This window comes from Cetorhinus maximus, chromosome 2 (genome assembly GCF_964194155.1).
Source record: "Cetorhinus maximus chromosome 2, sCetMax3.hap1.1, whole genome shotgun sequence".
Classification (NCBI taxonomy): Eukaryota; Metazoa; Chordata; class Chondrichthyes; order Lamniformes; family Cetorhinidae; genus Cetorhinus; species Cetorhinus maximus.
In genome coordinates, this window is record NC_135880.1 from 5,548,284 (window position 1) to 5,573,644 (window position 25,361).

A 25,361-nucleotide genomic window follows, 5' to 3' on the forward strand; every position below is an offset into this window, starting at 1 on the left:
GGATCATGAAACTATTATTGATTATCATAAAAATGCATCTGTTTCGCTAATGTCCTTTGGGAAAGTAAATTTGCATCCTTACCCTGGCCTAGCCTACATGTGACTGCAGACCCATAAGAACATAGGACTTAGGAGCAGTAGCAGGCCATTCGGCCCTTTGAACCTGCTCCGCCATTTGATAAGATCCTGGCTGGTCTGATTGTGGTCTCAACTCCACTTGCCTATCTGCCCCCCCATAACCCTTGACTCCTTTGTCTACCAAAAATCTATCCAATTCAGCCTTGAACAAATTCAATGACCCATCCTCCACTGTTCTCTGGGGAAGAGAATTCCATGAACTAATGACCCTTTGAGAGAAAAAAAATTCCTTATCTCCATCTTAAAAGGGAGACATCTCATTTTTAAACTATATACCCTAGTTCTAGTATCTCCCACGAGAGGAAACATCCACCCAGTATCTGCTCAATCAACTCACCTCAGGATCTTATATGTTTCAATAAGATCACCTCTTATTCTTCTAAACTCCAATGGGTATAGCCCCAACCTGTTCAACCTTTCTTCATAAGATAAGCCCTTCATGCCAGGGATAAGTCAATTGAACCTTCTCTGAACCACTTCTATTGCAAGTATATCCTTTTTCAAAGAAGCAGACAAAAACTGTACACAATTCTACAGATGTTGTCTCACTAAGGTTCTGTACAGCAATATGGTTGACTCTTAACTGCCCTCTGAAATGGCCCCTCAGCTGTCAAGGGTAATTAGGGATGAACAACAAATGCATTGCCCACATCACATGAAAGAATAAAATAACATCAGATTCTGCAAAGCCTTCAACCATTCAGATTCTCAGTGCAAAAAAATTTCTCCTCATCTGCCCTCTACATGTTTTACCAATGATTTTGAATCCTTGACCGCTAGTTATTGTCCACTCACCAGAGAGAACAGATTTATCTATTCTATCAAAATCCATCATCATCATCATCATCAACATCATCTAGAAAATCTCTTTTAGGTCACCTCTTAACCTTCCTGTTCCAAGGAGAACAGTTTAACTTTAACATCCTCTGCCCATAACTGAAGTCCCTCATCCCTGGAAACATTTTGGTAAACTTCCCCTTTCTATGGTCTTTATATCTTTCCTAAAGTGTGGTGCCATTGCCCACAATACTACAGATAAGGTCTAACCAGTGTTACGATCCCAGTAATAGACCGATAACCTGAGATGAATTTCCCAAACAACCAATGGAAATAATCAAAGGCAAAATTTGACGCTTTAAGACTTTCACTGTAACAAACAAACTGAAATCAACATAAAACCAAACAATACTTAAGAGGCAACTAATACATCGAATTAAAGAAAAGGGACTTTTGCATTAACTAACTAATGCATTTAAGATATGTCTTACATCTCCTTTCACTGTGCATCGCACTTCTGGCAGATATGTAGCATCGTGTTCTAATTTGATCGTATGAAAGTAGTATCAAACAGCACGTCCCTTTGGCTGTTCTCAATAGGCAGAGTACTGACCGCACTCAACCAGCTTGGCAAAACTCAGAACATAATGTCTAATGTTAGATGTGATTCTGCGATTGGACATCGCTTGCTGAACAATGCCAAGCGTGCTAAAAATTGGACTAAACCAATTTAAGATAAAAACAGAATTACCTGGAAAAACTCAGCAGGTCTGGCAGCATCGGCAGAGAAGAAAAGAGTTGACGTTTCGGGCGTGCAAGGGAGTTGGCAGCGCGACCAGCGACAATTAAAAGACCCATTAAGGCCATTAACAACCCAGTTGATTTAAATTTTTCGCGGGCAGGCGAAAAGGCCAGGCAGCCTTTGCATTTTTTGCGAAACCTCATCCACGGGCAGGATGAGGTTTCAATCCGTCATTAAAAAAAATTTTCATACTAATTTCTAACATGTCCCTGCTCATCAGGGGACATGTTTTTGAACATCTTACAATGCTTTATTTTTCATTTTCAAAACTGTTTATCTCCCTGCGCCTCAGCAAGCTTTTCCAGTTGCATGCTCTTCCTCCTCCCCACCCCCTCAACACAGGCAGCGCTGAGCGCTGCAGCATGCCTTTCACAATGGGCAGGCCTTAATTGACCTGACAGCATGAAATCGCAGTCCAGCCCCGATCACGGTTGGCAGTTGGTTTCCCGACCGCTCCCATCCATTCCCGCCAAGCCCGCCCACCAAGAGCAAAATTCTGCCCATAAGAACATAAGAAATAGGAACAGGAGTAGACCATTTGGCACCTTGAGCCTGCTCCGCCATTCAATAAGATCATGGCTGATCTTCTTGTGTTTCGATTTCCACATTCCCATCTACCCCCAATAACCTTTGATTCCCTTGCCTAACAAGAATCTACCTCCCTCTGCCTTAAAAATATTCAATGACCCCGCCTCCACCACCTTCTGAGGCAGAGAGTTCCAAAGTCGCTCAACCCTCTGAGAAAAAAAATTTCTCCTCCTCTCTGTCCTAAAAGGGCGACCGCTAATTTTAAAACAGTGCCCCCTAGTTCTGGACTCACCCACAAGAGGAAACATCCTTTCAACGTTCACCTTGTCAAGGCCGTTCAGGATCTTGTATACTTCAATCAAATCACCCCTCACTCTTCTAAACTCCGGTGGAAACAAGCCCAGTCTGTCCAACCTTTCCTCATAAGACAACCCACTCATTCTAGATATCAATCCAGTAAACCTCCTTTGAACTGCCTCCAATGCATTTACATCCTTCCTTAAATAAGAAGACCAAAACTGAACACAGTATTCGAGGTGCAGTCTCACCAGTGCCTTGTATAGCTGAAGCACAACATCCTTTCTTTTATGTTCAATTCCTCTCACAATAAAGGATAGCATTCCATTAGCCTTCTTAAGTACTTGCTGTACCTGCATACTAACTTTTTGTGACTCATGTACTAGAACACCTCAGAATTATGCAGCCGTTCTCCATTTGAGCACTACTCTGCTTTTTTGTTCTTCCTGCCAAAGTGAACAACTTCACATTTTACCACATTAAACTCCATTTGCCAGATCTTTGCCCATTCACTCAACCTATCTATATCCATCTAAAACCTCCTCATGTCCTCTTCACAACATACTTTCCTATCTATCTTTGTGTCATCTGCAAATTTAGCTACCATGTTTTCACTCCCCTCATCTAAGTCATTGATGTAAATTGTAAAATGTTGAGGCCCCAGTACAGACCCCTGTGGGACTTCATTCACCACACCCTGTCAATCCGAAAAAGACCCATTTATATATACTTTCTGTTTTCTGCCAGCCAGCCAATCTTCTATCCATGCTAAGATGTTACCCCCTAATCATGCGCTTTTATTTTCCACAATAACCTTTGATGTGGCACCTTATCAAATGTCTTCTGGAGTAGTCGTTCTACATTTGCAGCTTTCCAATCTGCTGGGACCTAGGGAATCTGGACAGTTTTGGAATATTACAACCAATCAATCCAGTAACTCTGCAACCATTCCCTTTAAGGCTTAGGATGCAGGCCTTCAGGTCCAGAGGATTTGTCAACCTTTCATCCCACTAGTTTTCCTAGTACATTTCCTCTAATGATCGTGATTGTTTATGTTCCTCCCTCCCTTTTGCCTCTTGATTTTCTATTATTCTTCGGGTGCTTCCTTTGTTTTCTACTGTGAAGACAAATACAAAATCTCTGCCATTTCCTGGTTGTCCATTATGAATTTCCCACTCTCAGCCTCTAAAGGACCAATGCTTACGTTAGCTACTCTTTTTCTTTTAATATATTTGCAGAAGCTTTTACTGTCTGTTTTTATATTTCTTGCTACTTTTCTCATACTCCAATTTCACCTTCTTTATTATTTTTGTTTGTTATTCTTTGCTGGTTTCCAAAATTTTCCTAATCTTCTGACCTACCACCAGTCTTTGCAGCATTGTACATCTTTTCTTTCAACTTGATACCATCCTTAATTAGCCATGGATGGTGCTTCCATCTTGTAGTATCTTTCTTTCTCAATGGAATATATCTCTGTTGAGAGTTATGGAATATCTCCTGAAATGTCTGCCACTACTTCTCTACCATCTTATCTTTTAACCTATTTTCCCATTTTACATTAGCCAAATCTGTCTTCATACCCTTGCAATTGACTTTATTTAAGTTTAAAAGTAACCAGTCTCAGACCCACATTTCTCCCCCTCAAACTAAATGTGAAATTTTATTTTGTTGTGATCATTATTACCTGGATTATCCTTTACTATGAGGTTATTAATCAATCCTGTCTCATTACACATTATCAGGTCTAAAATAGCCTATTTCCTGGTTTGTTTCAGAATGCATTGTTCTAAGAAACTGCCCCAAATACACCCTGTGAACTCATCCTCCAAGCTACTTTTGTCAATTTGATTGTCCAATCTAAATCAAGATTCAAATTTCCTACGTTTATTGCAGTACCTTTCCTACAAGCCCCCATTATTTCTTGATTTATACTCTGTCCTACAGTATAGCTACTGCCAACGGGCCGATAAACCTATAAACTTCTTTCCTTTGCTACCTCTAATCTCCACCCAAGCTAATTTTACATCTTGATCCTCCAAACCAAGATCATTTCTCACTACTGTGCTGATTTCATCCTTTATTAACAGAGCAAAACCACTTACTTTTCCTTTCTTCCTTTCCTTTCAAAATGTCCAAGCTATGGTGACATTGCAAAAATGTCTCTGTAATGGCTATCATATCATACTTATTTAATTCTATTTGTGCTATCAATTCATCCATCTTGTTTCGAATGCTGTGTATATTCAGATAAACAGCCTTCAATTCTGTCTTTTTGCCAATTTTCCCTAATCTGACCTATTTGCTGGTGCTCTTTTGTTTGTATGCTCTGTCCCTTTCTATCACATTCTGGTTATCATTATCCACATCACTACCTGCACTATTGCCTTGTCCTTTCTGTTTAACTTTCCAAATCTCTCCTGACTTGAACGCTCGACCTCACCCCCACCCCCACTATTTAGTTTAAAGCCCTATCTACAAGCCTGGTTATACAATTCGCCAGTACATTTGTCCCCACACAGTTCAGCTAAAGGCCACCCCAAAGGTACAGCTCCCTCCTTCCCCTAATATCAACTGATATGGCTCAGTGTCAAACTTTGCTTATAATGCTTATACGAAGCTCCTTGGGACTTTTTAATTACATTAAAAGTGCTACATTATTACAAATTGTTGGCGTTCAACCACTAACCCTGGAAGTGAATTCCACAATCTCACAAACTCTGTTAAGAAATTTCTCTTCCCCTAAATCTCTTAGGTTGGAAACAGTCTGCTTTTATCTAGCCTGTATCACCCTTTGATAATTTTAAACACTTACATCATGCCATTCCTTCATCATATTTTCTACATAATTATATGTTTTCTTACTAAGTAACGTCTTAGTGACTCTGTGTTTTACTCTCTCTAAAGCCTTTAAAGGGGAAGAAGAAACACCAAACAGGATTCCTCTTCCTGACACTACCCAGTAACTGCTGCTCATGAGGGAGTATGTTGGGTGAGGACAGGGAAGGACTGAGAAAGAAATGGGGTGATACCTTTCGTGAGGAAGAATGAGGAGAGATAGTACAAGCTAAATGGTATGCTTTTAAAGGGGGTGCAAGAACTAAGGGATCTGAGAGCGATCGTACACAACATTTTGAAGATAGCAGGATAGATTAACAAAGCAATTAATAAATCATATGTGATCCTAAACTTTATAAACAAGGCATAGAATGCAAAAGCCTAGAAGTTATGCTTAATCTATATAAAACAGTAGCTCAGAAAAAACTGGAGTATTCTGTCAAATTCTAGGCACCATATTTTAGGGAGGACCTGAAGACTTTCGAGGGTGTAGAGAAGAGATTTCCTAAAGTAGTTCCAGAGATGAGGGATTACAATTGCATGGGTGGACTGGGAAAGATGGGGCTGTCCTTCTTCGAGCAGAGAAGGCTAAGAGGAAACTTTATAGCGATATTTAAAATAATGAAGGATTTAGGTATCACAGAATCACACAGAATCACAGTGCAGAAGAGGCCCTTCGGCCCATCGAGTCTGCATCGACAGGTCAGAAACACCTGACCTACCTACCTAATCCCATTTACCAGCACTTGGCCTATAGCCTTGAATGTTATGACGTGCAAAGTGCTCATCCAGGTACTTTTTAAAGGATGTGAGGCAACCCACCTCCACCACCCTCCCAGACAGCGCATTCCACACCGTCACCACCCTCTGGGTAAAAAAGTTGTTCCTCACATCCCCCCTAAACCTCGTGCCCCTCACCTTGAACTTATGTCCCCTTGTGAATGACCCTTCAACTAAGGGGAACAGCTGCTCCCTATCCACCCTGTCCATGCCCCTCATAATCTTGTACACCTCCATCAGGTCACCCCTCAGTCTTCTCTGCTCCAACAAAAACAACCCAAGTCTATCCAACCTCTCTTCATAACTTAAATGTTTCATCCCAGGAAACATCCTGGTGAATCTCCTCTGCACCCCCCACCCCCTCCCAGCGCAATCACATCCTTCCTACAATGCAGCGACCAGAACTGCACACAGTACTCCAGCTGTGGCCCCACTAAGGTTCTATACAACTCCAACATGAAGAGTAAATATGACTGGAGGGTCGACAAACAGAAGGCACAGATTAAAGGTTATGGACAAAAGAACTGGAGGTGACAGGAGGAAAATCAATTTATAATGCAATTTTTAGAATTTGGAATGGACTGCCTGCTGTGGTAGGGGAAATGAATTCAAAAGGGTATTGGATAAATACTTGAAGACTGTCAGTAAAGTCATGTGGTCAATCTGCTCACATTCTCTTAAAGGTGTATTGCACCTCAGATTACCACATCCCTCCCCCTTAACTCGAAAGTACAATTTACAATCTTTACAATATATCAACTATTTACATAAATAAACTATTTACAAATTCAGTCTTTCTGGAGGCTTCTCCAAGCCTGTCAAATGTCATAGTTCTAAGACTTCAGATGATTTATCTGAGGCCTCCCTCTCAAGAGTCATCTGTCCACTAGGCTCTCCAGTAGGAACCTGAAAGTTTGTTTCTTTGACTTAGGCTCAGCAGGTCCTACAGGCACTTCCAAGCAAAGTGGAGTTCCTTCCACGTGTGGTGTAGACTCCAATGGGAATGCTTGGCACATCCTTTCTTATAGATCTGTTTCTCTTTTCCTGAGGTGATCTATGTGTCTCTTAATTATCCAACCTTCGACTGTTATGTGATAGGAAAGGGGTCCTGTCACAGCACTAACTTCACCTGATAGCCATTTGGGCCCATCTCCAAAATTCTTTGCAAAAACTGTGTCTCCAACAGTGAAGCTTCTTCCATGACTGTAGTAATCGTGTCCATTTTTCTGGACCTCCTGACCTCTCTCAACCTTCCCCCCTAAATTCGGCCTTATAAGACTCAAACGTGTCCTGAGACATCTCTTCATCACTAACTCTGTGGGGGCAATATCAATGGTTATGTGTGGCGTAGTCCTATAGCTGAATAGGAAATGTGATAATCTAGTTGCAATAGAGTCTCCATCCAGTTTTTTCATTCCGGACTTGAAGGTCTGGACTGCCATCTCGGCCAAACCATTGGACGCAGGGCGGTATGGTGAGGTCTTAACATGTGTTATGCCATTGAGACTTGTAAATCTTTGGAATATCCCGTTGGTGAATGCCGTTCCATTATCAGAACACTATTAGCTCTGGTAACCCGTATATTGCAAAACTCTGACGCCATCTGTCTATGGTGGCAGCAGATGTGGGTGATCTCACCTCGTATACATTCATCCACTTCAAGTGAGCATCTATAATCAAGAGGAACACTGCGCCCAAAAAGGTCCCACGTAGTCAACGTGGAGTTGGACGCATTGCCTTCCTGGCCATTCCTAGGAATGCAATGGAGAAGGAGGAGGCAATTTCTGTACTTGTTGGCACTGTATGCAGCTCTTGACCAAGTTTTTGGTTTCTGTATCCATCCCTGGCCACCATAAGTAGCTGCGCACCAACATTTTCGTTCTAAGGATTCCGGAGTGAGCCCTATGAAATTCAGTCAATAATGGCTTTCTTACTCTCGGAGGCACAATGACTCTCGCTCCCCAAAGCAAGATGCTATGCTGGCAGGTGAGCTCATATCTCCTATTAAAATAGACCTTCATTTCGTCAGACTTTGGCTCATTGGACCATCCCTGTAAAACTCGTTCCCTTACGTGAGACAAATCTGGATCACAGTCTGTCCACTCTCTTATTTGTTTGGCATGTACTAGTGACGAATCCAGAAACTTTAATAACAAGACAAGTTCTTGAGGAATTGGGACATTCACATTACTGTCTTTTAGGAGTAATCAGCTCAGTGTGTCGGCATTTTTAATCTGTCTTCCCGGCTGGTGGATAAAAGTATATTCGTAAGCAGCTAGAATTAGTGCCCACCTTTGGGTACGTGCAGAGGCAATTGGAGGTATTGCCTTATCTTCCCCGAACAAGCCTAGCTTCTGGTCAGATACAATGGTAAAGTGGCGACCATGGATGTATTAGTAGAACTTCTTAATGCCAAATACGATGGATAAGCCTTCTTTCTCTATTTGTGAGTATCATCGTTCTGCAACACTGAGTATTCTTGAGATGTAACCAACAGGGCCATTCAGAGCCATCTACCATCCGGTGGGAGAGTAAGGGGATGCATTGCAGGTCAAAATTAATTCTTTCTTTAGGTTGAAATGTAACAACAGGGCTGATGAATGTAGCAACTGCCTTACTGTCGTAAAAGTCTGTTGTTATGGAGCTTGCCAAGTCCATCTGTGGTTTTTCTTGAGCAAACCCTATAATGGGGCCAGTACTGTTGACAAATTTGGGAGAAAACGGCCATGATAGTTAATCATTGCTAAGAAGGACTTGAGTTCTATGGCGTTTCTCAGTGCTGGCACCTCAGGAATAGCTCTCAGCTTGTCTTCTGCTGGGTGAAGGCCCTGCGAGTCGACCCAATGACCCAGGTAAACCACTTCTTTTGCTTGGAAGATACACTTTTCTCTTTTCAAACATACCCTGGCTTGTGAGAAATGCTTCAATACCTCTTCCAGATTAGCCAGATGTTCTTCATCAGTTAGTCCTGTTACTAGGACATCATCGAGATTATCCACAACATGGAGCAAACCTTGAAGTGAATTTTCTGTTGGAAAATGGCACAAGCCAATGAGACTCCAAAGGGTGACCAGGTATATTGTTATAACTCCTGATGTTGATAGTCACAAAATTCCAAGAGGCCTTTTCTTGCTTGACCTGCTGGTAAATGTGGCTTATGTCAAGCTCCATATATGTGGTTCTCCCTGTCAGCTTGGAGTACAATTCATCAATTTTCATTACTGGATGCCTGTCAAGTCTGGCCACTTTGTTAACGGTCAACTTGCATATTCACGCACTCTGGTCAGGCTTTAGTCCGGGAACTATGAGTGCAGCCCATTTGGAAAATTGTACAGGTTATAAGACTCCAAACCTTTCTGTCCTGTCTAATTCAACATCAACTATTTCTCGTAATGCCATAGGGGACTGGCCTAACCTTCAAGAATCTGGGGGTTGCTCCAGGATCCACGTGTATTTTAGCTTGCAGCCTTTGAATCTTCCCAAGCTCTTCCCTGAAAATCTGGGCATATTTCTGTAGTAATTCTTGCAGGTCTTTCATTCTGAGTTGAAAAATCTCGGCCCACTCCAACTTTATTTCCTTAAGCCAGTTCCGACCAAGTAGACTTGGACCCTCCCCTGCTACCACTATCAGGAGTAAATTAACGGGCTGATTTCCATCAAGAACTGGAACCTTGCATATACCTCTTACTCGCATGTCTTCACCAGTATACGTCTTTAATTCTACTCATTCTTTAATGAGTAGTCTCCTCCATTCAGATTATTGAATGTATGTTCCCCTATAACTGTCATGGATGTCCCTCATGTATTCACCTCCATTCAGATGGGTTTCCCGTTGACTTCCGCTGTCACATAGATTGGCTCTGTTTTACCCATTTTTAGGTTGTGCAGTGAGTAAATATCTGACTAGTTCCTCGCTTATGTGGATTTCACAATTTCTACCTTTCTGCTTAAAGTCTTAATCTGTCTTTACAATATCACATAATGTGCCCATTATGATGGCAGTAGAAACACTTGATTCTTTTAAATTGTCATTTGCTTGCAGGCTCTCTGGTTCCATTTCTGCCATTATTATAGTGGGTTTTCTCTGTTAAACTCTGTTAATTGTGGCTGTTTCCCACCTTTCCCCGGAGCCCTGCCCTTTTGCACCATTTCTAACCAGTGCTTTCCCCCCTCCCCGACGTGAAGGATGGTGCCATTTTGTGTTCCCTTGATTGCTACTGGATCCCTGACTGCCCTCTCCGTTGCGAGCGCCAACTCCAGCGCCTTATATAGAAACATAGAAACTAGGAGCAGGAGTAGGCCATTTGGCCCTTCGAGCCTGCTCCGCCATTCATTATGATCATGGCTGCTCATCCAACTTAATAGCCTGCTCCCGCTTTCTCCCCATATCCTTTGATCCCTTTCACCCCAAGAGCTATATCTACCTCCTTCTTGAAAACATACAATGTTTTGGCCTCAATTACTTTCTGTGGTAACGAATTCCACAGGCTCACCATTCTCTGGGTGAAGAAATTTCCCCTCATCTCAGTCCTAAATGGTCTACCCCCTATCCTCAGGCTGTAACCCCTGGTTCTGGACTCCCCCACCATCGGGAACATCCTTCCTGCATCTACCCTGTCTTGTCCTGTTAGAATTTTATAGGTTTTTATGAGATCCCCCCTCATTCTTCTGAACTCCAGCGAATATAATCCTAACCGACTCAATCTCTCCCCATATGTCAGTCCCGCCATCCCAGGAATCAGTCGGGTAAACCTTCGCTGCACTCCCTCTATAGCAAGTACATCCTTCCTCAGATAAGAAGACCAAAACTGCACACAATATTCCAGGTGTGGTCTTACCAAGGCCTTGTACAATTGCAGCAAGACATCCCTGTTCCTGTACTCCAGTCCTCTGGCTATGAAGGCCAACATACCATTTGCCTTCTTTACCACCTGCTGCACCTGCATGCTTACCTTCAGCGACTGGTGTACAAGGACACCCATTCCCCTCTCTCAATATATAGCCATTCAGATAATAATCTTCCTTCCTGTTTTTGCTACCAAAGTGGATAACCTCATATTTATCCGCATTATACTGCATCTGCCATGCATTTGCCCACTCATTCAGCTTGTCCAAATCACACTGAAGCATCTCTGCCTCCTCCTCACAGCTCATGCACACTCCCACCCAGCTTTGTGTCATCTACAAATTTGGAGACATTACATTTAGTTCCCTCATCTAAATCATTAATATATATTGTGAATAACTGGGGTCCCAGCACCGATCCCTGCGGTACCCCACTAGTCACTGCCTGCCATTCGGAAAAAGATCCGTTTATTCCTACTCTTTGCTTCCTGTCTGCCAAACAGTTTTCTATCCATCTCAATACACTGCCCCCAATCCCATGCACTTTAATTTTACATGCCAATCTCTTATGCGGGACTTTGTCGAAAGCCGTCTGAAAGTCCAAATAAACCACATCCACTGGCACCCCCCCTCATCAACTCTACTAGTTACACCCTCAAAAAATTCCAGTACTTTTGTCAAGCATGATTTCCCTTTCGTAAACCCATGCTGACTGTGTCTGATTCTGCCAATGTTTTCCACTTGCTCAGCTACTAAATCTTTCATAATGCTTGAATGCTGAAGTCTAAATTCGTTTCTGACAACAACCTTTTTCGAATGGCGTCTTCATTAATCTCACATACTAATTGTTCTCTTACTATGTCAGTAATTGACGTCTTGAATTCACAGTGCTCTGTCAGTCGTTTTAAGGCTGCTACATAGCAAGCGACTGTCTCTCTAGGGGCACGACACCTCTGAATTAAATTTAAAATGCTGCATTGTTTCCGAGGCTTTCGGCTGAAGGTGGCTTTTCACAACATTTACCAACTCATCAAAGGTCTTGGAATCTGGGGCGTTGGGTGCTGTTAGACTACGAATTAGGCCATATGTTTTACTGCCAAACGTCGATAAGAGGACTGCTCGTCTCTTCTCCTCCCCCGACATGTCACTGACCAATAAGAAGAACGCAAGGCGTTCAACATAATGTGATCAGTGGTCTGATTAAACGATTTGATACTGCCAAACTGTGGCATGCTGGAGGAAGATAACTCTGGCAACTATGATGAGGGCTGTACTTTGAATTGCCTTGCAAGGTACAGCTGATTTACTTCTGTTTAATTTCCGTGGCTTTTGTTGGTGTCGTCGACTGGTCGTGTTTTGCCTCATCGCCAGTTGTTATGTTCTTTCTATCGGGTTGCTTTGCTCAGCAAACATGGTTGCACGCCTATCTTCCGATGAGTGAGTCGGTAAACAAGATACTGCAGATGCAGATGAAGCACATGCTGTTTATTAACATAAGTCACAGAGCACTAACACAATGTGTGCTTCTCCAACCAGACACTATTCTAAATTACTGATTAACATTGTAACCCGCACTATGCAGCAATTAGGAAATACAATCACGTGATCAATCTACTCACATTCTCTTAAAGGTGTATTGCACCTCAGATTACACAGGGACTAACTGGATTGCTTTTCAAAAGAGTCAGCGCAGACTAAATGGGCCAAATGGCCTTTTTCAGCACTGTACTTTTCAATGATTCTATTTGTTTTTTCTGCCAGCTGAGTTCAAGGAGAGGAGAGAGAGAGCAAAAAGTGGTATCAATTTATGGGAAGAGGTAATATGTTCTAAGTTCCCATAGTTACCAGACTCAACAAGTAACTAATTGCTATGGTCTTAACTGCAAAACTTTAGGCAGATTAATTTGTGTAGTTGGTGAATTTCTCTTTTATAAATTTAAAGAACGTCTTACTTTACAAGTCTCCCAGTGGGTGTAACTACTTTCCGGTTCTCATTGTTGGTGACAAGCCTCCTGACTCCAGTCAGAGTACAGAGCATTGCATGAAACACTGGGAGCTGGGAGTGGGGTTTTTCTGCTTTAATCAATGGTTGCACTGCTATCCAAATGCTTAGTGACAGTATTGCAAAACCTATAAAAGTCAGTGTAGTCATCATCTGTTTGTTCTAGCAGTTAAAGGAAAAGAATGAGGTAACCAACATTTTGTTTACACTGTTGGTTCCTGCTAATCTCCTAATGCTTTGCCAAGAAATGTCATGCTTGGATCAAGGCATCAAGGAACTGCAGATACCAGCTAGTCAATTTACAACTGTTTGCAGCATAGCCCATTCTGTTGTTCATTCATCATTTTTTTTTTGGCAATATCCCACTCTCAGCTTCACAATCGAGGGAAACTCTTTCGAGTTACCAACAGTCACAGATTGCAACTTCTTTCGAGTACAATCACAGTTCTTGGTTTTTCCGGGAGTGGGACATGAACCCACAATCCTCTGATTCAAAGGCGAGGGTGCTATGAACTGAGCCACAGCTGACACCTCCCTCAATTCAAGCAGAACCAAAACAACAGGGAACACTAAACATGAAATGAAGCTGACTCATAAAGAGATTAGGTCTCACAAAATTGCTTCAAAGTCACATTTGGCAGTGAGTTGACTGTTTTTTGTTTTGCTGCTGAGTGTCAAATAGAATATATTTAGATTGGGAATGATTGGGAAGGCATTTGTATTTTTATACCTTTCCCCACAGGATTCAAGATAAAGGATTTGTATAAAATGGAAATGAGTGAGAAGAGATTTGATCTATTGGGTCTTTATATAGTGGGAATAAGTAGGAAACGTTTGGTCCATTGGGGTTTTACAGCATGGGAACAAATGAGAAGGAGATTAATCCATTGGGATTTTATAGAGTAGAATCGCAGAGGGTGGTTAGGACCTGGAAACTACTGCCCGAGTGTGGTGGAGGTAGATTCAATCATGGCTTTCAAAAAGTAATTGGATAAATACCCGAAGAAAAAAAATATTGCAGGGCTACAGGGAAAGAGTGGGGAGTGGGACTTGCTAAGTTGCCCTTGCAGAGAACTAGCATGGACACAACAGGCCAAATGATCTCCTTCTGTGCTGTAACCACTCTATGACCCTATGGGTTGAATTTTCACTTTAGGGGAGGGAAACAGGAGCCAGGACTGTTTCCAGGTCCCGAACCTGCCCTCGGGTGGGTGGGGGGAGGAGGGGGAACAGCCACTGTCTGGGATTTTGACCTAGGACCATCGTTAATTAGCATGCAGACAGGTTCCCTCTCCAATCGAGGATGGTGGACAGGCTCTTGAAGCTGGAGCTTTCCAGTCTCAGAGGAGCAGTTGGCAGCAGTAAAGGGTAAATAACTGAGCGGGTGTCTGAACAAAAAAATGTCCCTTCACCAACCTTTTAAAAAATTTAACAAAAACAGTACTGCTGGTTAGGTCACTTGATGCCAGGACACGTGGGCAAAGCATGCCACTTTCAAAAACAGTTCCTCTGACATGTCTTCCTTCTTCCTTAACCAAGGTTTTCCATCCACGGTGGTTGACAGGGCCCTCAACCGTGTCCGGTCCATCTCCCGCGCATCCGCCCTCACACCTTCTTCTCCCTCCCAGAACCATGATAGGGTCCCCCTTGTCCTCACTTATCACCCCACCAGCCTCTGCATTCAAGGATCATCCTACGCCATTTCCGCCAACTCCAGCATGATGCCACCACCAAACACATCTTCCCTTCACCCCCCCTGGCGGCATTCCACAGGGATCGTTCCCTCTGGGACACCCTGCTCCACTCCTCCATCACTCCATACACCTCAACCCCTTCCCACGTCACCTTCCCATGCAACCGCAGAAGGTGCAACACCTGCCCCTTTCCTTCCCCTCTCCTCACTGTCCAAGGGCCCAAACACTCCTTTCAAGTGAAGCAGCATTTCACTTGCACTTCCCTCAATTTAGTCTAATGCATTCGCTGCTCCCAATGCAATTTCCTCTACATTGGAGAGACCAAGCGCAGACTGGGTGACTGCTTTGCGGAACACCTTCGGTCTGTCCGCAAGCATGACCCAGACCTCCCTGTCGCTTGCCATTTCAACACTCCACCCTGCTCTCATGCCCACGTGTCCGTCCTTGGCCTGCTGCATTGTTCCAGTGAAGCTCAACGCAAACTAGAGGAACAGCACCTCATCTTCCGACTAGGCACTTTACAGCTTTCCTGACTGAATATTGAGTTCAACAATTTTAGATCATGAACTCTCTCCTCCATCCCCACCCCCTTTCCGATCCCCCCTTTTTCCAATAATTTATATAGATTTTTCTTTTCCCACCTATTTCCATTATTTTAAATGTATTTCCATCCATTGTTTTATCTTTGCCTTTTAACCTATTTCGATCCCTTCCCCTCACCCCCACTAGGGCTATCTGTACCTTTATTATCACATTCCTTAGATAAAATCACCAGCTTCAACACCTCTTTGTCCTTTTGTCTATGACATCTTTTGGTTATCTCCACCTATCCCTGGCCCTCTATCCAGCTCTACTTGTCCCACCCCACCCCCCCCACCCCCCCTTAAACCATCTTATATTTCACCTCTTTTCTATTTCTCCTTAGTTCTGTTGAAGAGTCATATGGACTCGAAAAGTTAACTGTGTTCCTCTCCACAGATGCTGTCAGACCTGCTGAGTTTTTGCAGCTATTTTTGTTTTTCTTATACCAAAAAATGAGTTGGCAACCCGGTGAAGCTACAACACAGGACTGCTTCATGCGAAATAGCATAAGCAGCAAGGATAGACAGAGCTAAGCGATTCCACAACTAAAGGATCAGGTCTAAGCTCTGGAGTCCTGCCACATCCAGTCGTGAATGATGGTGGACAATTATCAACTCAATTAAACAAAGAACTCTAGCCAAACTGGAGTCAATGGGAATCAGTGGGGAAAGGTCCCCGCTGGTTGGAGTCATATTTAGCACAAAGGAAGTTCGTTGCGATTGTCGAAGGTCAATCATCTCAGTTCCAGGACATCACTGCAGGGTAATGTCCTAGGCCCAGCTATCTTCAGCTGCTTCATCAATGACCTTCCTTCCATCATAAGGCCTGAAGTAGGGATGTTCGCTGATGATTGCACAATGTTCAGCACCATTCGCGACTCCTCATTGACTGACGCAGTCCATGTCCAAATGCAGAAAGACCTGGACAATCTCCAGCTTGGGCTGACAAGTGGCAAGTAACATTCCCACCGCACAAGTGCCAGGCAATGACCATATCCAACAAGAGAGAATCTAACCATTTCCCCTTACAATTCAAATGCATTGCCATCACTGAATCCTCCACTATCAACATCCTGAGAGTTACCATTGACCAGAAACTGAACCGGACTAGCCATATAAATATGGCTACAAAAGCAGGTCAGAGGCTAGGAATCCTGCGGCAAGTAGATCCCTTCTATCTCCCCAAAGCCTGTCCACCACATATAAGGCACAAGTCAGGAATGTGATGGAATTCTCTCCACTTGCCTGAATGAGTGCAACTCCATCAACACTCAAGAAGCTTGACATCATCCAGGACAAAACAGCCCGCTTGATTGGCATCCACAAACATTCACTCCCTCCACCACTGACGCACAGTGGCTGCAGTGTGTGCCATCTACAAGATGCACTGCAGAAACTCACCAAGGCTCCTTAGAATCTTCCAAATCCACAACCGCTACCATCTTACAGGATAAGGGCATCAGATACGTAGGAACACCACCAACTGGAAGTTCCCCTCCAAGCCACTCACTGTCCTGACTTGGAAATATATCACCGTTCAGTTACTGTCCCTGGGTCAAAGTCCTGAATTCTCTCGCTAATAGCTCTGTGGGTATACCTACACCGCATGGACTGCAGCAGTTCAAGAAGGCAGCTCACCACCACCTTCTCAAGGGCAATTAGGGATGGACAATAAATGCTGACAAGGTGGACATGGAAAGGATGTTTCCTCTTTTGGGTGAGTCCAGAACTAGGGAATACTGTTTTAAAATTAGGGGCTGCCTAGAAATGAGGAGAATTTTTTTCTCTCAGAGGGTTGTGTGGCTTTGGATCTCTTTGCCTCTGAAGGCGATGGAGGCAGAGTCATTGAATATTTTTAAGGCAGAGGTAGGTAGATTCTTATTAGGCAAGGGAATCAAAGGTTATCAGAGGTAGCTGGGAATGTGGAATTGGAAACAGAAAAAGATCAGCCATGATCTTGTTGAATGGCAGAGCAAGCACGAGGGGCCGAATGGCCTACTTCTGCTCCTATTTCTTATGTTCGTATGTGCCAAGGGTCGGGAAGCCGAGGACCAGGGATCCAAGGGGCAGGGCTGGGGGAGTTGAGGGCCCGGGAAAGGAGTTGCGCTGGAGCGGAGCTGCTGGAGACTGGGGCACAAGGCAGCGGCTGCAGGGTCCACTGGTGCCTGAGCAAGTGAGTGACTGGAGACTGTGAGAGATTGTGCAAGGTGGGGTAGGAGAGTGTGAGATGGGGGAGTGAGAGAGTGTGAGATGGGGGAGTGAGAGAGTGTGAGATGGGGGAGTCAGAGAGTGTGAGATGTGGGAGTGAGAGTGTGAGATGGAAGAGTGAGAAAGTGTGAGATGGAGGAGTGAGAGTTTGAGATGGAAGAGTGAGAGAGTGTGAGATGGGGAGTGAGAGAGTGTGAGATGGGGGTGAGATAGTGAGATGGGGGTGAGAGAGTGGAGAGTGTGAGGGCGGGTGAGGGAGTGTGAGATGGGGAGTGAGAGAGTGTGAGATGGAGGGTGCAAGAATGTAAGATGGGGGTGAGAGAGTGTGAGGGCAGGTGAGAGAGTGTGAGGGCAGGTGAGAGAGTGTGAGGGCAGGTGAGAGAGTGTGGGGGCAGGTGAGAGAGTGTGGGGGCAGGTGAGAGAGTGTGAGGGCAGGTGAGAGAGTGTGAGGGCAGGTGAGAGAGTGTGAGGGCAGGTGAGAGAGTGTGAGGGCAGGTGAGAGAGTGTGGGGGGTTGAGAGAGTATGGGAGGGTGACAGAGTGTGAGGGGAGGTGAGAGCATGTGAGAGGGTGTAAGTGTGGCATGGGTGAGAGAATGTGAGAAGGACTGTGCGTGAGGGGAGTATGTATGTGGGGGCAGAGTGTGTCCATAAGTCTGGCTCATTCCCAGTTCTCATTCACCCTCACCCACAAGCACTTTCATTCACACTCAGTGGGTGAGGGTGAGTGAGTGAACATCCGAGACTGTGAGTGAGCTGGACACACACACTCACCCTATCACATTCTAATATTCATCTTTATTACTCAATTTTTTTTTTGCTTATCGTGTTTTTTTTCATAGCTGTTTTTGTTTGAAAGTCATGTTTAATGTTGTGGAAAATTTTATCTTTCCGAAATTTGCACATCGGCCTCTTGAGTGAGAAAAATTTTGAAATGTGGTCCCCCATGCGTAAAGGTTGCACATACCCATTTAATATCATGCCAAAGCTGCTGAACTGCAGTAGGATAGATGGATTGAGAGGCCACTGGTGCAATAAGTTAAAATTGACCCTACTGAGTGCTTAAGCATTGCTGTCAAATCTGCTTTTCAAAATCAAATAGGGTCTAGGATGATTTCAGGGAACTTATCACAAAGACAAACACCACACTGAAGGTAAATTGAAATGCACAGCTGATGGAATGTTGTGATGAGGCAACAAGGGAGTCATGGGTTTTGGGTAAGTGGTCAAATTAACACTTAAAAGTTATGTTCTCTTTTTGTTTAGTTTGCTAAAGTCCTCGAAGGCACCAATACCTGGTAAAGGCAAAAAAGATGAGAAAGATTACAAAAAAACCAAGAAGATGGAGAAGGAGGAAAAAGACTTCAGGAAAAAATTTAAAGTAAGTTTTAAACTTGTTTGAATTATTTAGAACTTGTTAATTTTATCATAACTCACCCAGCAGAAAGCTGAAGAGTTCAGTCAGGCATGCATCCCAATGGAGCATAAAATCAGGCAGTGTATAAAATGAGCACCTTTTACCCTACCTTGGGTTAGGTTAAAATTACCCCTGAATGTCTAATCTACATGAAAAGTGTCTATGCTTTTGAAGTACAGTACAGAATCATAGAATGATACAGCATAGAAGGCAATTCAGCCCAGCATGCCAATGCTGGTTCTTTGAAAGAGGTATCCAATTAACGCCAATCCTCTGCTCTTTCTCTAGCCCTGCAGATTTTTGAATATTCATCAAATCCCCTTTTGAAAGTTATTATTGGATCTGCTTTCAGTACCCGTACAGACAGTGCATTCCGGATAGAAATATAAAAAACATACTCCCACTCCCTCCCCATACCCATTGATGCCTTTAGAGTCCAGAAATCTATCCATTTCTTTCTTAAACATATTCAGTGTGGCCTCCACAGCCTCTGTGGTAGAAAATTCCATAGGTTCATCACCCTCTGAGTGAAGAAATTTCTCCTCATCTCAGTCCCAAATGGCCTACCCCATATCTAAGATTGTGACCCCTTGTTCTAGATACCCCCAGCCAAAGGTAACATTATCCCTACATCCAGTCTGTCCAGCCCTGTCAGATTTTATACGCTTCAATGAGATCCCCTCTCATTCTTCTAAACTCCAGTGAACACAGGCCTAGTCGACCCAATCTGTCCTCATACAACAATCCTGTCATCCCAGGAATCAGTGTGGTGAACCTTCGCTGTACTCGCCGTATGGCAAGTATATCCTTTCTTAGGTAAGGAGACCAAAACCGCACACTATACTCCCAAGTGTGGTCTCGTCAAGCCCCCGTACAGCTGCAGTAAGACATTTTTGCTCCTGCATTCAAATCCCCTCGCATTGAAGACCAACATACCATTTGCCTTCATAACTGCTTGCTGCACTCGAATGCTTGCTTTCAGTGATTGGTCTACAAGCACACCCAGGCCCTTTTGTACATCAACATTTCCCAATCTGTCACCATTTAAATAATACTCTGCCATTCTGTTTTTCCTACCGAAGTGGATAACTTCACATTTATCTACACTATACAGCATCTGCAATGTATTTGCACACTTACTCAACTTGTCTAAATTGCCTTGAAGCCTCTTAACATCCTCTTCACCACTCACATTCTCACTAAGTTTCGTGTCATCAGCAAATTTAGAAATATTACATGTGATTTCCCCCATCCAAATCATTGATATATATTGTGAATAGCTGGGGCCCAAGAACTGACCCCTGCTTTACTCCACTAGTCACTGCCTGCCACTCCGAAAAAGATGCATTTATTCCTACGATAAAAGCAAAATACTGCAGATGCTGGAAATCTGAAGCAAAAACAGAAAATGCTGGAAAAACTCAGCAGGTCTAACAGCATCTGTGAAGGAAAAAAACAGAGTTAACGTTTCGAGTCCTTATAGTCATAAGGACTCGAAACATTAACTCTTTTTTTTCTCCACAGACGCTGTTAGACCTGCTCAGTTCTTCCAGCATTTTCTGTTTTTGTTTGCATTTATTCTTACTCTCTGGGCAGGATTTTCCCATCGGCAAGCAGGGGGTAGCGCCCACTCACCGTCGCGTAAAATGATGCGCGGTGACCTGGGGCGGAACTCCCGACGTCATCGCGCCCCATTTAAATTTTCAGGTAGGCGGGGGCGCAGCAAAATTAGTTGTGCGCCCGTCGACCTGTCAATGGCCAATTGAGGCCATTGACAGAGTCATTAAACTAATTAATGGCTAGGAGCCAGGAGTGCTGGCGGGAATTTAAAAAAGCATGAAACCTCATCCACAGGCGGGATGAGGTTTCATGCAGGTTTTTAAAAATTTAATTGAAGTTTTTTAAAAAATTATGGACACGTCCCAACTCAGGTGACAGTGTCACATGAGGGGACATGTCAGGGAATTTTTTTTTTCTATTTTTAATATTTTTGACAGTAGAGGCGATCTCCCTGAGGCAGCACTTAGCCTCAGGGAGATGAGTGCACTCTTTCATCCACATGCACGAAAGAGCGCACTCTCAGGTTTAGGGATTCCCCCCCCCGCCCGCACAGGGAGCGTATAGCGCTGCCGTGCGAACGTCATGTTAAGGCCCGGCCATGTAAAATGGCGCTGCCGATCGGAAGTGCGCCTGTGCACGCCTGCACTTCAGCTTCGCCCCCGACAGGGGCAAAATCCTGCCCTCTGTTAACCGATTCTCAATCCATGCCAATATATTACCCCCGATCCCAGGTGCTTTAATTTTGCACATTAACCTCTTATGTGGGACTTTATTAAAAGCTTTCTGAAAATAACATAACAGTGCATTCAGATCATAAAAAATAATGTTTTTTTTTCATTTTACCTCTGATTCTTTTGCTAATTACATTGAATCTGCTTCCTCTGGTTACTGACCCATCTGCCACTAAAAAAAGTCTCCTTGTTTACGCTATCAGAACCCTTCATGATTTTGATCACCTCTACCTAATCTCTCCTCAACATGTTCTGCTCCAACACAAACAACTGAATTGCTGTATCCTTGCTGCCATTCCAGTAAATCTCTTCTGAAATCTTTCTAACCTCTTGACATCCTTCCTAAAGTGTGGTGCCAGATCTGGGCGCAATACTGTGGACCTAAACAATGGCTTGCAAAAGTTTAGTCTAACTTCCAGGCATTTATGTTCTATGCCTCTGTTTATGAAGCCAAGCATACCACAAGAGGCTTGAGAGAATTCATTCAAAAATCAAAACCAGGACACGTTGACAAGCTTCTGTTAATTTTGAGTTTCACATTAAGGGGGGTATGAGAGTCTCTGTGATTGTGCCCATTCCCGTGTAGTACTGAGCTGTTTCTCCCCAGCCCCCTCATTGAGCATTTTTACCTGGAGCTATACCACCTGCCATACATCCTCCGCCATCAGAGAGCTCATGGTTGCTCAGAGATGCTGTTAATGCCGTATCCGGGAGAATGGCCCAGGCAGATCTCGCAAGAGCTCCTACATCACAGAATCACACAGTGCAGAAGAGGCCCTTCAGCCCATCGAGTCTGTATCGACACATGAGAAACACCTGACCTACCTACCTAATCCCATTTACCAGCACTTGGCCCATAGCCTTGAATGTTATGATGTGCCAAGTGCTCATCCAGGTACTTTTTAAAGGATGTGAGGCAACCCGCCTCCACCACCCTCCCAGGCAGCGTATTCCAGACTGTCACCACCCTCTGGGTAAAAAAGTTTTTCCTCACATCCCTCCTAAACCTCCTGCCCCTCACCTTGAACTTATGTCCCCTCATGACTGACCCTTCAACTAAGGGGAACAGCTGCTCCCTATCCACCCTGTCCATGCCCCTCATAATCTTGTACACCACGATCAGGTCGCCCCTCAGTCTTCTCTGCTCCAACAAAAACAACCCAAGTCTATCCAACCTCTCTTCATAACTTAAATGTTTCATCCCAGGAAACATCCTGGTGAATCTCCTCTGCACCCCCTCCAGTGCAATCACATCCTTCCTATAATGTGGTGACCAGAACTGCACACAGTACTCCAGCTGTGGCCTCACCAAGGTTCTACACAACTCCAACATGACCTCCCTACTTTTGTAATCTATGCCTCGATTGATAAAGGCAAGTGTCCCATATGCCTTTTTCACCAACCCACTAACATGCCCCTCTGCCTTCAGAGATCTATGGACACACATGCCAAGGTCTCTTTGTTCCTCAGAACTTCCTAATGTCACGCCTTTCATTAAATACTTCCTTGTCAAATTACTCCTTCCAAAGTGTATCACCTCACACTTTTCAGGGTTAAATTCCATCTGCCACTTATCTGCCCATTTGACCATCCCGTCTATATCTTCCTGTAGCCCAAAACATTCAACATCACTGTTAACCACCTGGCCAATCTTTGTGTCATCTGCAAACTTACTAATCCTACCCCCCACAAAGTCATCTATGTCATTTATATAAATGACGAATAATAGGGGACCCAGCACAGATCCCTGTGGTACGCCACTGGACACAGGCTTCCAGTCACTAAAGCATCCTTCTGTCATCCCCCTCTGTTTTTCAACAACTAAGCCAATTTTGAATCCACCTTATCAAATTACCCTATATCCCATGTGCATTTGCCTTCTTTATAAGTCTCCCATGTGGGACCTTGTCAAAGGCTTTGCTGAAATCCATATAAACTACATCAGCTGCACTACCCTCATCTACACACTTGGTCACCTCCTCAAAAAATTCAATCAAATTTGTTAGACATGACCTCCCTCTGACAAAGCCACGCTGATTATCCCTGATCTAACCTTGCCTCTCCAAGTGGAGATCGATTCTCTCCTTCAGAATTTTCTGCAGTAGTTTCCCAACCACTGACGTGAGACTCACTGGTCTGTAGTTCCCTGGCTTATCTCTGCAACCCTTCTTAAACTTCACATCATTAAACTTCACATCCATCTTCACCCAAGAGAATGAGGATGAAGGTATGGAACTCAGGGAGAGAGACTGGAGCGCAAGCCTGGGTGATGTTGTCTCCCAGGGATCAGCTGTCAATCATCCCAGGTGGACCCCAGCCTCACTGTACCTTCTCAGTTTATATTCCAGTTGCATTAGCATTTTGCTCATTTAACCTTGTTCCCATTGGCATATTTTAAACGTTGTCCAAAAATGGAAAAGCTAAAAACCGAACATTTGAACGACTTTGAGGAAATTGTTGGGACACTGGGGCATTTAATGAAAATCTGGGACTGTCCTGGCAAAACAGGTCATCCTGTTTCTAGCGAATGCCCCAACTAGTCTAGAGAATATTAAAGACAGGTCCTACTTACCAAGGCCACCAAAGGTAGGAAATGAAAGATGCATCTGCAGCAGGCAGGGTGGTGAGGACGAGGTCAAGTGTGTTTTTCCTTGTTGGTTCCCTCACCACCTGCTGCAAACCCAATCTAGCAGCTATGTAATTTAGGACTCAGCCAGCTCGGTCAGTAGCAGTGGTGCTACCGAGCCACTCTTGATGATGGACATCGAAGTCCCCCACCCAGAGAACATTCTACCTCCTTGTCACCCTCAGTGCTTCCTCCAAGTGGTGTTCAACATGGAGGAGCACTGATTCATCAGCCCAGAGAGGGTGATACATGGTAATCAGCAGGAGGTTTCCTTGCCCATGTTTGACCTGATGCCATGAGACTTCATGGGGTCCAGAGTCGATGTTGAGGACTCCCAGGGCAACTCCCTCCCAACTGTATATCACTGTGCCGCCACCTCTGCTAGGTCTGTCCTGCCAGTGGGACAGGACATACCCAGGGATGGTGGAGTCTGGGACATTATCTGTAAGGTATGATTCCGTGAGGATGACCATGTCAGGCTGTTACTTCAACTAGTCTGTGAGACAGCTCTTCCAATTTTGGCTCCAGCCCCCCCAGATGTTAGTAAGGAGGACTTTGCAGGGTTGACAGGGCTGTGATTGCCATTGTCATTTCTGATGCCTAGGTCAATGCCGGATGATTCGTCCGGTTTCATTCCTTTTTTTGTGTCTTTGTAGAAGTTTGTTACAACTGAGTGGCTTGCTAGGCCATGTCAGAGTCACCACATTGCTGTGGGTCTGGAGTCACATGTAGGCCAGACCAGGTAAGGATGACAGATTTCCTTCCCTAAAGGACATTAGTGAACCAGATGGGTTTCTACAACAATCGACAATGGATTCATGGTCATCATTGCACTTTTAATTCCAGATTTTTATGAATTCAAATTCCACTATCTGCCATGGCGGGATTCGAACCTGGGTCCCCAGACCATTACCCTGGGTTTCTGGGTTACTAGTCCAGCGACAATACCATAACGCCATTACCTACCCCCCTTCTTAAATATATTCAGTGACTTGGCCTCCACAGCCCTCTGTGGTAGAGAATTCTACAGGTTCACACTCTCTAAGTGAAAACATTTCTCCAAATTCAGTCCTAAATGGCCTACCCCATATCCTGAGGCTGACCCCTTGTTCTAGATGCCCCCAGCCAGAGGAAACATCATCCCTTTATCTAATCCGTCCAGCCCTGTCAGAATTTTATAATGTTTCAATGAGATCCCCTCTCATTCATCTAAACTCCAGCGAATACAGCCCTAGTCAGCCCAATCTCTCCTCATACGACAATCCTGCCATCCCAGGAATCAGTTTGGTGAACCTTCGCTGCATTCCCTCTATGGCAAGGAGACTAAAACTGCACACATTACTCCAGGTGTGGCCTCACCAATGCCATGTATAGCTGCTAATTAGTTAACCTGCTTAAAACAGGTTTTCAGAAGCTAGATTCAGACTGCATAAAAGCAAGCCATCTACAGTGCTGCTTTTGTCTGCACTGGAGTGCTGCTTTGGGCTGCATTAGAGTGCTTCATTCAGAGTTTTGTGAGAGAGGGAGTTCACTGAAGAGGGA

General features: G+C 44.1%; 1 protein-coding gene across 4 annotated transcripts in view; it reads left to right on the plus strand.

Moving 5' to 3' along the window:
* Positions 1-25,361, plus strand: part of LOC144691892 (FYN-binding protein 1-like) — a 241,180-nt gene that overhangs the window by 193,846 nt on the left and 21,973 nt on the right. For all 4 annotated transcript variants that reach the window (XM_078560469.1, XM_078560482.1, XM_078560490.1 and 1 more), the window contains one exon: positions 18,752-18,866. In XM_078560469.1, coding sequence (XP_078416595.1) covers positions 18,752-18,866 — 115 coding nt within the window. The remainder of the gene's footprint in view (positions 1-18,751; positions 18,867-25,361) is intronic.